Here is a 12,108-nt window from a genome sequence, read left to right as displayed (position 1 = left end):
GTGGTGCTCAGGGAGGTTAAGAGGAGCCAAGGAGCCATTCTGGAAGTGGGAAAGCCAGCGTTTGTGACCAGTCGTGCCTTTCATTTCTCCACATGTACCTGCCCTGTCTTGTGGAGCGCACGTGGCTCCTTTTCCACTCCCTGCTGCACCTACCCTCGCCACCTTCCTTTCTGCCTCCAGGATGAGACTCCCTTCCACAGGGCTGATCTTCCATCCTGGCACTGCACCCTGTCCTCCCTCCCCTGCAAGCTGCACTCAGGCATGGCAGGACCTAGCCTGGCCTCAGCACTGGCTCCTGTTCCCACATGGCTCCTGGCTGTGCACGACCGGTCTACACTGCAGTTCTCCTTCCTTCACACCAGTCAGTGTTCCATCCCACTGCAGGAGTCTGCCTTAATCACGTTACACCTGCCTTCCCAGAACCCCAGGGGTCACAGGCCCATTCTGCACCTTCCCCGATCAACCTCATCATGGCCCCTGATGTCAGCTGTCTCCTACGCCTTCTATCTAGCATCAGTTACTTTATGAAAATAATATAGTTTCCCCACATTCAAGTGTGTGTGAAACAACAACAACAACAAATATCATATTGATATTTCAGTAAATATTAAGGTCCATTTTTCTCTCCTGATATTTTGCCTGTGTTGTTTAAATTTTATCCATGGAGGAAACTCAGTTCCAGGTTACAGTGAGCCAGAAATGTATTCTTCCCCACTGTTTTCATCTCAAGTGTTTTCTTCAGCTTCTGCCCTTTGGAGAGTGCTGAACCCTGAACTCTTAACAAAACTATTGACGGATATAGTGATAATCATAGAGTGCTTGCTGTTAAACAGCATACCTGTCAGGGCTTTGAAATAAACTTTGACAAATCTAGAAAAGAGCCAAAATGCACTAAAATGCTGAATTAAGCTGGCTTTAAGATTCTGACAACATTGGATCAGTTTGTCCATTTCCTGGGACCTTTCTTTGGACTCTGAACAGGTTGACTTAGAGTAGAATACTTTTATTTGAAAACTTGAAGTGGCAATGTTTAAGATAAGTTGCTTTTGAGGAGATCCTATCAGGAAATGGTTATTTTTTCCTTTGGGGTATTACCTGTTAGCAGATAGCAGCAGACTTATTAGTCATTGATTTCTCATTTTCATGCAAAATTGTTTTCACTTCAGTCACTCATGAAAAATAATACAATGGCCATTTTACAATCCTCAAAATGATACTGGCTTTTTGTATGTCATCTGATACCAACTTTTAGTTACATTTAGACCACTTACTTAATCATTAAAGTTAAACTTAGGATTTACTTAAGGATTTTACTTAGGATTTACTTAAGTTGCTTCCAAAATGTAGTGAGATCAGTTCATGGATACTTAACTAGATCTGATTCAAAAGGTGTTTATTGAGCAAATACTGTATGTAAGACTTCACTGGGGAGAACTTAAAAAATGAACAAGGTACATTACTTTAAGAAAACTTAACATCTAAAGAATGTAAAGATGAAATATAATCGGCATTTTAAAATACAGAAGCCTACAGAAGAGAAAGCTGCCTTTCCTGAGTGGGGAAAGCCCTAGGAATTAACAGGAGCATTCTGTCTGAGCAATTTGTTACTAAGGGACAAGAGTATAGGAACAGAATATTCCAGATGTGTGGAAATTAGACGACTGAGTCAGAGGATGCTGAAATAGAAAGGCACCTTGCAGGTGATTTATTCCAGGTTTGGCAAGTTCAGAGCACCCAGATTGCCCCCAGCTTGCCTTCTGCATCCTTCCAGCCCTTTTCTGAGCAGTCAGGATTGGCCAGTCACGGTGAGAGTGACGAAGCCCGCCATGTCATCCAGCTCTGTTCCCCAGTGCTCCTTCTTCTCACAAAGGGAACTAATAGTTGTGCCTGACTCCCAGATTGTCATAAAACATAAATGAAAGACTGCAGAGAGGGCATCTGAAAGGTGGGGGAAAGAGGGTCACTCAGTAAATGAGAAGCCGTGTAGATGCCACCAAAGTCAACTCATAAATCCTGTTGTTCTTAAGTCCGGAGTGACCAAGCAGCTCTCAGATATGTTTCCACAAAAAGTGAGTGAATGTGGTTCTTTAAAGCTTTGAAACCCTTAGTGCTAAACTGTTAAGCGTCTTATAGACAAATTTTATCTACTTTGCAACTGTGTTAAAATTGTAATGGCTTCTTAGGTAAGACCTCACAGAACCAGATGGACTTTGGACCACAGAATGTACCTATCTTGGGCAATGTTTTAGCAGCAACGTTTTCATGGTACTTAGTCTTCCCATGCCCTACCATGTTGCCTCTTGAATTAACAGGACTCGGTGTGCAAGGTTAATGGATGAGCCCCGGAGCCCCCGAGCTGTTGGGCTGGGAATTGTCTTTCCTACTAATTCTTATAGATTAGTCCCGGTGTTTCCACGTGTCACACGCTTCACCCTGGCTCCTTCAGAGCAGTCTTACTCCTAGGGCATCCACAGCTTCATGCCTCCTGGTCATTTGCTCAGCACTCTTAGTCCTCATGGTCTTCATTTGTATCTGACATGAGTCGGACAGAATGCCAGAAATCAGCAAGCATTCTAGAGATTTGCTTTTCCTTGAAGGAAGGTGGTACCTGTTTCACTTGATAGTTGTTGAGTGTCAGTATGTCCCAGGCACCTGTGCATACTGTTCCTGCACCAGAGCAAAGCAGTTCACTCTAGGGACTGAGCGCATGTTGCAGAGGCAGACTGCTAGCCTGAATTCCACATTGGCCACTTCCTCACTACAGGTCTGTGGATAAATTCTCAATCTCTTAGGGTTTCAGTTTTCTCCTTCACAAAATGGGGATAATGAATATCTTACTCACAGAATTGAGTTAAATGAATTAATATGTTAAATGCTAGGATGGTTAGTGGCATATTCAGAGTAAACATTATGTTTGCTTTATTTGTACATAAAAATTCATGCCTAGAAGAACCTGTCTTCCTGTCCATATCCACAAGTGAAGATATAATAATGGCTATTTGTAAGAAATCTAGAAGACTGGGGATATAGCTCAGTTGGTAGAGTGCTTGCCTCTCACCACAAAAAAAGAAAAAAGGCTTTTTTGTAAGAAATCTGGAGACTATAGAGAATTGGCCTAGGGTTCTGTAGCTGAGAATCAGTTAAGAGCTGATTGCCCTTTCAGCTCTGTTGCTAATGGCATTCTATTTTGCCCAGGCACAACTTCCTGATTCGCTTAATCTCTGTGTGTGACAATGGCTCATTTAATGTTTATTGATATAAGGAATCATATTTGATGTAAAATACAAATGTACATATGTGAGTCTAAAATAGTTCTGCATTGTAAATCTTAGGTAAAAGACTGCATGCAATTTAATTTTAGGTAATATGGTCATGATAACAAATTTTGCTAATCTGTGAACTATTTTTTTAATTACTATTCAGTGATATGGACAAACAGAAGTCCACCCTGGTAGATGCCCTTTGTAGGAAAGGATGTGCCCTGGCGGACCACCTTCTTCACACGCAGGCTCACGATGGGGCAGCAGCTGGTGATGCAGAAGGAAAGGAAGACGAAGGAGAGTGCGCTTTGGAGTCTCTGTCAGAGACGTTTTGGGAAACTACAAAATGGACTGACCTTTTTGACAATAAGGTAATCTTCTGCTCCTTGTTTTAACAAAACTCTCTTGAGCCTCACTGCTGCCAAAAAAGGAAGGGAAGAATGAAAGGAAGCTCTCAGCTCGGCTCTGAGGAGGACTCCGTGACCCTGTGCCTCATGTTTGTCCTGCCTGTTTTGAAAACATTTACCATTACTGTACGTCTGCAGAGGGTCTGTTTAACCATGATGATCCTCAAAGCAATTTGAAAATACATGTAATAGTCTTTTAGTTAAACCAGTTATGTATGAAGGTAAATCAGAGAAGTCTTCTAGAAACATCTTCAGGCCTCCTCACCTTGTTGATGCGCTAATGTGTGTATTGAGGGGCGGTTATACTGATTGCTTAGATATTATTTTCCTCAAAACCCCCTAACTTCTAAATAATTATTTTAATTGGAAGCTACTCTGTTCTGAACCCTTTTTTGAAAAAATGTAGTTTAAGATTTTAGTTATTAAAATGTTTTCAGTCCCCTTCAGCTCTCTGCTATAATTCCGACAATAGAGATTATATAACTACTAAGCCAGATGCAGTACACTCCTTTAATCCCAGCTACTCAAGAGTTTGAGGCAGGAGGATCCAAAGTTCAAGGCCAGCCTCAGCAAGAACCTGGGCCCTGTCTATTAGGGAATGTAGCAGAGCCTGTGAACACTTGGTGGATCTAACAATAAGACCCTTAGGGATAATGCTGCCTATGCATTCCATGTCTAGTCTGTTCACTACATTTGCGGCTCGGTTGTTAAACACTTGCTTGGCTCCAGAATACAAATCAGTGTGACAGGAGTCCTTTCTTTGAGGACATTCTCTACATTCTAAAATGGAGTCCAAAATGTAAATAAATTATTACAAGTAGATTTGACAAATGTAATAATTAAAGGTACAAAATGTGTACAAAAGGGACCTGTATATATAATTTGATAACTTTTTTGAACTTATCCTCATTTACAATTTTAGTGATTTATAGTGTCTCTCTACATTTTTTTGTATACCTGCCCTAATTTTTGTTTTTGCAATTATTTGTGTTAACTCTGGTTTCTTTTACATGAAGAGGTATTTTAAAGTAGATTTCAACAGCTAGTGACCTCTCATATTACTGTTTTTCTTCCCCAAAATAAATTACCTCATCTATGGAATTCCTCAGTCCTTTCAAAGACACTATTTGTTTTTTAAAGTTTTTAAAAATGTGTTTGATGTAACACATTGATTTTACTTACACTTCTGTTAAAGCCTTAATTCTTCTATTATTAAAGTTACATGCTTTAAAATGTAACCATTTCATAGATAACCTTTATCTTGTTCTATGTCATAGGTTTTGACATTTGCATACAAGCATGCATTAGTAAATAAAATGTATGGGAGAGGCCTTAAATTTGCAACTAAACTTGTGGAAGAAAAACCAACAAAAGAAAACTGGAAAAATTGTATTCAAGTAAGTGATGTTAAAATTGTCTTTTTATAAGTGTCACTTCAGTATTGCACAGTGACGAGAGACTTTTAAAGGGCTATGGCAGTGACATAGCAATACTGATGTTATCATGACCAGTTATTACTTTAATTAATATAATGTGTATAAGAGACCTCATTAAACTATTTAAATTTTAAAAACATTCTTCACTTCTGTGGGGCCGGGGGAGAAACTTGTATTAGCTCCAGATCTTTTCAACAAGAAAAAAATGCATTGTTTTATATAATTAGAAGACAGAATTTTCCTTTATGAAGAAAACTTTCTTTTAACTAAACTTTTGACTCCTTTAATTTTCTTTTAATACCACAGTCCTAAAATGATTGAACTCAGAGCTTGTATTTGATTTTCTTCACTTGAGATCCTAGGCCACTTTTGTTAATTATTTTACCATGTATCACGTTGTATAAGAGAAACTCTATAGTTGAGCTTTCTATACAAGTTAATATAAAAAAACTTACGGAATTTTGCAGAAATTATTCCTGCAATTGTCTTTGAATGCATAATTGTTTTATGCCTGAATGATATATGACAGCAGGGAGTTTTGGTGGCGCCAGATGCAGCTCAGGATCTAGTGTAGGGCACTTCTATTTGTATATAAAGCTAAATTTGGATGTAAAATGGATCAGTAGGTTTCTGCAGAATTGTTTGGCACAGTGAGCTGTAGATTATGTTTACCCTTGGAACTTTTTCTGTATACAAGCGTGCATCAGCCAGTGAGTCCAAATTGTAAGACAGTTTAAAGTAGGTTCTTCAGATCTTTTACTTGGGTAAGAGAACTTTTTCTGGAGCTAGTTGTTATTATGTCTAGTGTGGTTTTCATCATAGAATATAATTTGTGAGCTATATTATACAAATGTGAAAGCCAGTGGCGCTTCCAGAGATTGACATTGGGCATTATTTCCTAATGTGTCTCCCCTCAACTCTGCCCCACTACTGTCTGTTCTACACCCAACAGCCAGAAAGATGTCTTTTGATGCCTACTAGGCATCTCTGTCACATTAGAGTAAATCCAACCCCTCCCTGTAGCCCATGGGTTCTTGCCTGCTTTTCTCCAACCATGTCCACACCACACTTCCTCTTCACTGTTTCTGCCACACCAAACTCTCCACAGTGGCTGCAAACAACCACACCCTTCCCACTGAAGGCCCTGAACACTGCCGTAGTGTCTATATGGAAAGTTCATACCCAAACTCTTAGAGAAAATTTCATCTTACACGCCACCTCCTCAGAGATGCATGCTTGCCCATCTAGCTTCCCAGCTGTACCCTGTGGTGTATCATTTGTTTTCGTTGTGTACCAGATCAGTAACTTCATACTTGCTTATTTGTTTTTCCTGATGGATCCTGTTTCCTGAAGGTGGAGAGTTGGTTTAGTTAGCTATCTTCTCGGTGCCTATAACAGTGTCCTACCTAACAGCAGGCACCCAGAACAAATGAGCGAAAGGAGGTTAGGGTGGTAGTAGCAAGGTAAGGAAGTTAGGCTGGACAGAAGGGACTATGGCAAGGTTGATAAGAGGAAAGAAGGAAGGTTGTGGCAGTCATGGTCACGTGGGAGGGAGGGCCAGTTGGTGGAAAGTTGGTTGGTTGATAAGAAAGCTGGGTACTAGGGAAGAAAGAAGGTCAATGGGTGGTGGACTTAGGGTTGGTTGATGGAAAGAAGGAAGATTCTGTCTGCTGTTACTTTACTGTTGCTAAATAGTTGATGGATAATTCACCCTAAATATTGAGCTTGGAAATCTGTCATCTCTTAGTAATATATTAATTGTGTTTTATTGTAGCTGATGAAATTACTTGGATGGACCCATTGTGCATCTTTTACTGAAAACTGGCTCCCCATCATGTATCCTCCTGATTATTGTGTATTCTAAAATAAGAACCAAGACTTTAAATTTTGAAAAGGAAAGTTTTATAGTGAATGGATATAAGAACAAATTTGTGGCATTTTTAGTCTAATGCATGTTTTCATCCACTATCAATACTGATCATTAAAACAATGTGTATTTATCAGAGAATTCACTGGCGTGTGGCTTAATACATGTAAATGTAGACTCTGACATCATGGTGTTTTCTTAATGCCTCAGATGGCTGGCAGGAGAGGATAAACCTTGCTGCCAACCCCGAGCACTTTGAGTTGGGTCACAGCTTCTTACATGCATGATAGTTTCAGAACAGCAACTTTTAACGCAAACCTGTAAAATTCTATTTTTTATTTTATAAATGAACAGGGTTTTAACACGCTCAACTTTAATTTTTTTCAATTGTATAAAGGCCTTAAAAAAGCTACATTGAGCGTAGCTAAAATTATTTATTGGACTAAAAATTAACAAAACCTCATTTCCAGGTTTTTTTTTTTTGTTTTTGTTTTTTTGGCAAATGTTTACATTCAATTAAGGGGAAAAAAATAAAACCTTCACAAATGTGTAGCATTTGCTAGAACATAACTGTTTCAATAAATTTTCAACTTGTGGTTATGATAGGCAAGTCATTTTTTACATCCTTGAAGTACACAGTATCAGAATGAATTAATAATGCGTGTATAAGTGCCAGACAGCTGACTCTTTATCAGGTATTGTAAAGATACACACGTGGTATGTTTATTAAAGTTGAAATAATGTAAAACACATGAATAAATGTGCAAAACCGGAATCACAGTACACCATATGCACTCTGATACCTTAATTTTTTAAAATAAATAATAAAAGTGAATATTGAAGCTTCCTAAAGTTGGTCTTAATTTTTCATAAATCAAATTGGGGGTTAAAACAAATAATATATATTAAATCTACAGACAAAAAAATAAACAAGTAATTTATTTTATACCGTTTCTTATAGGCTTGCAATTATTTGAATATATTTCCAGTTCTTATTGTGTGAATGGCTTTTGTGTATGTTCAGCTTTTTATTATCTTTTTTTTTCCTGGTTACTATTCTTGCTTCTTTTATCCTGCCTCCATGAAATAGACAGAAATAGATAATATTAAAACATCTGTAATCACTTATTGAATAGCAAATTGTTTGTGTGTATGTGTGGTTTTTTTCATCTTGTTCCTATAGAATTTTACTGTTGTAAAAGACCTACCAACTAATCTAGTCTAAGTCACTCAGAACTGCTTTTTATCTGATGAAAGCATTAGAGCCTTTATAAGAAAACACAAATATACACAAAAAACATTTTGCACACAGTGTCCACAGTCAAAAGTTCCTTTGTGAACAGCCACTTGGACATGTTCTCTCATGGTATGACAAGTACTTTCATCTGCACACATTGAAATCCCCATATAGTGTAGGTTTAGTCCTGTAAGAGAATGAAAATCTGGAAAGAGTACCGGGACTACTACTCAAGCTCACCCTGCCAACTGACTGATTCTTTGACCACCTCGGGCAGGTTCCTACATCAGTTGGTCATGGCCCTGGGGCCTTCTGTTTTTGTAATGAGGGTTTTATTGGACTGCACATTGCTTCACAAATGTTACAGCCAGGGGCAGCTGCTGGGTTCTGTCCAGATCTTACTGTGCTGCCTTGGGGACAGGAGAACCTGAGTGAGCTCTAGAAGAACATGTCAGCAAAATCATTCCTGTTTCTTTCTATGTGATTAGATTAAGAATAATGTAAGAAAGGATGCAAGAGGTAAGATGGTGTTTTTCAGTCTGCTTCTGGTCAGAGTAGCCAGCGTTTGCCCCATACCCACTGAAAACAAAGAGGTGGGTAAAGATAACTTTTTAAAGAAACTTTACAGAGTGTGTGCTCAATACTAGTTCCGTGACCCATTTCCAGTGATAAGCAGCTCCCGATCATTACTGGTGATTTTGCTGTCATGTGATTTCTCAGTCCTAATATTACCTGCATCTTTATCCCAGAACAGTCCAGCATGATCCTCCTCTGGGACACCACAAATCTCAAGACACCTCTTTTTCACTTTATCCCACCCCAAGAAGTCCAGGGTGCAATGCTGGAAGTGCAGCCTTGCTGTCTAGCCTGGCTCAGGCAATGACAAGCCTATGCCTGACCAGGAAACTACAGTGTTGGATTTGGTGTGTGAGCTCCGGCTCAAAAATTATTTAATCTGAATTAACAATCTTGTGTAGTTTTCATTCTCTGCACTGACAGCCCAACAGCATTAGGAATATATGTGTATCTTCTTCACCTCTAGGATCCAAGAAGCCTGTGTGTAGGGAGATGGATAAGAGGGCCCCTTTTCACCACTAGCCCATCCAAAAACAACTTGCAGGGAGGGGGTTTCTTCAAGAGTAAGAAATAAATGAGCTCAGAACCATGAGTCTGAACATTATAAACCAAGACGAGAAAACCAACATCGTTAGTAAAGGACACTAAATTGAAAAAGGAAGCAGACACATCCCTTCCTAGGAACTCCAGGAAAGGAAGGTGTGTCATTCTAATAGGAAGGACACCTGGGCATCTGTAGGCAGGTCTCTGCACATGCACTCTGGTCCCCAGGGACAGTGGATCAAGAGGTATTGGGGAGCTTTGTCTTTTCTGCAGAACACCAGCTATAGGGTGTATTGGTTATTTATATTGCTGAGTAGTTCTGCATTGTACGATGTAAACACATTTTGTTTACTCACATCTAGAAAGAAAACTGCTGTTGAATGGTATATTTCCTTTCAAACATTGGAAGAAACCAGCAAACTGTTTTCCAAAGTGGCTATACCATCTTGCATCCCCACTTTCAAAGTGTGAAAGTTTTATACACCCTCACAGATACTTGATATTTTTCAGCTTCTTAACTTTAGTTATTCTTGTGTTTGGTTGAGTTCTAGTATTTCATTGTGGATTTAATTTGCATTTCTATTACAAATAATAGACATTTGTGTATCTTCTTTGGTGGAGTTTCTGTTCTAGTCCGCCACCACCACCCTTATTTTTTCAGTTGGATTGTCTGTCCCATTATTGAGTTGTAGGAGTTTTGGATACAACCCCTTTTCCAGAAATGCTTCATAAACATTTTTGCCCAGTGTTGGTTTTTTCCCCCTTTGGTACTAGGAATTGAACTCAAGGGCACTATGCTCCTGAGCCATATCCCAGCCCTTTTTATTTTTTGAGACAGGGTCTCACTAAGTTTCTTTTTTTTTTTTTTTTTTTTTTTAGAGAGAGAATTTTTAATATTTATTTTTTTAGTTTTCGGCGGACACAACATCTTTGTTTGTAATGTGGTGCTGAGGATCGAACCCGGGCCGCACGCATGCCAGGCGAGCGCGCTACCGCTTGAGCCACATCCCCAGCCGTCACTAAGTTTCTTTAGGCCTTACTAAGTTACTAAGGCTGACCGTGAACTTGCAGTCCTCCTGCCTCAGCCTACAGGTGTGTACCACTGCACCCAGCCCAGTGTATTTCTTAATGGTGTCTTTTGAAGAGTAAAGATTTTTAATTTTGATAAGGTTAAGATCACAATTTTTTTCATTTATGATTTGTATTTCTGGTATCACAGCTAGGGTAATCTTTGGCTAACCCAAGGTAATGAAGATTTACCTTGGTACCTTCTGGAAGTTTTACAATTGTCATAGCTGTAGCTCTTGAATTTAGGTTTATGATCTCTTTCAATTTAATTTTTGTGTATGCACTGAAAGAAGGTTCAGGAGTGTGTGTGTGTTTATGATCATTCTAATACCACTGGTTTTAAAATCTATACTTTCCAATTAAATTATCTTGGCACTTTTGTCAAAATCAGTTGACCACACACGTGGGTCAACTTCTGAACTCTGTTTTCCGTTTACCAACATGCCTATGTTAATATTAACTGACTTGGTTACTGAAACTCACATGAACGAATGATGTCCAGATTGACTTAACCTTTCCCACCCTCGCTCATTGGACAGAGGCAGCAGCCACTGGGTGGGTCATCAGGAATCTAGGTGAGCATCCCCTGCTTGCCAAACATTGTCCAGCTGTGAAGACATCTGTCATTTCCTACAACTGTTCATCTGCTTTGGGGGCCTGATCTTATGATTTCTATATTCTAGGAGAGGTCATTGCAAAAGGCATTTTTCTTCCCTTTTGAGAGAAGGAAATTAAGGCTATTGCCTCAGCCAAGAATTAACTTTATTGTTTATCTACTTGGTGGAAGTAGGAGACACAAAATAAAATCATGGCATTTGCAGGTAAATGGGTGGCATTGGAGAAGATAATGCTAAGTGAAGTTAGCCAATCTCCAAAAAACAAATGCAGAATGTTTTCTCTGATATAAGGGATGCTGATTCATAGTGGGGTAGGGAGGGGGAGCATGAGAGGAATAGGTGAATTCTAGATAGGGAAGAGGGGTGGGAGGGAAAGGGAGAGGGCAGGGGATTAGCAAGGATGGTGGAATGTGATGGACATCATTATCCAAAGTACATGTATGAAGACACGGATTGGTTATCAACATACTTTATATACAGAGATATGAAAAATCGTGGTATATATGTGTAATAAAAATTGTAATGCAAAAAAAGTACATGTATAAAGACATGAATTGGCGTGAACATACTTTATATAAAAAGATATGAAAAATTTTGCTCTATATGTGTAATAAGAATTGTAATGCATTCTGCTGTTGTGTATTTAAAAAAATAAAATCAAATTTAAAAAACCAAAAGAATATAAAAAATTTTTTCTCTCATTATTTTAAGTATTAATTTTAAAATCTTGCAAATGAGATTTTTATCAGAGAGCTCTTGATGTTAGTTGATTAATACTAGTTATTTTGAAAGAGAAGAAATTTTAACCTATCTGCAGAAATTAAGGAATATTTTAAAACATCACCATGGTATTCCTTGGAGACTCATGTTCTTAATTGACAACATCAATCAAGGAGAACACAGGCAAATAAATATTTGAAATTATATCTAGAATATGTATTTTACCCTTAAAAAAAAATTATGTCTTTAAAGTTCTTTTAGAAATAACCATGTAGTAGTCTTAGCAACCAATACTAACTGCTTTCTCAATCATCACATCTTTAGAATAGTTCTTGACCTCAAAGTATGTCTTCCAGGTTCTTCCTCAGGAATGTGTC

The 12,108-nt window shown here is 38.6% G+C and overlaps 1 protein-coding gene across 3 annotated transcripts in view; it reads left to right on the top strand.

Annotated features, from left to right (window-relative positions):
• Tpp2 (tripeptidyl peptidase 2) overlaps nucleotides 1–8,110 on the top strand; it is a 67,609-nt gene extending 59,499 nt beyond the window's left edge. For 2 of the 3 annotated variants that reach the window (XM_046454785.2, XM_046454784.2), the window contains 3 exons: nucleotides 3,424–3,631; nucleotides 4,945–5,064; nucleotides 6,878–8,110. In XM_046454785.2, coding sequence (XP_046310741.1) covers nucleotides 3,424–3,631; nucleotides 4,945–5,064; nucleotides 6,878–6,967 — 418 coding nt within the window. In that variant the 3' untranslated portion in view covers nucleotides 6,968–8,110. Of the gene's footprint in view, nucleotides 1–3,423; nucleotides 3,632–4,944; nucleotides 5,065–6,877 lie in introns of those variants that run through there. The other variant, XM_046454786.2, reaches the window with a different exon arrangement.
• Nucleotides 8,111–12,108: the final 3,998 nt, after the last annotated feature.

Source organism: Marmota monax, unplaced genomic scaffold (assembly GCF_021218885.2).
Source record: "Marmota monax isolate L192 unplaced genomic scaffold, Marmota_monax_Labrador192_F-V1.1 WCK01_AAM20220418_F8-fsc00026, whole genome shotgun sequence".
Classification (NCBI taxonomy): domain Eukaryota; kingdom Metazoa; phylum Chordata; class Mammalia; order Rodentia; family Sciuridae; genus Marmota; species Marmota monax.
This window is presented reverse-complemented; position numbering and strand designations above follow the sequence as displayed.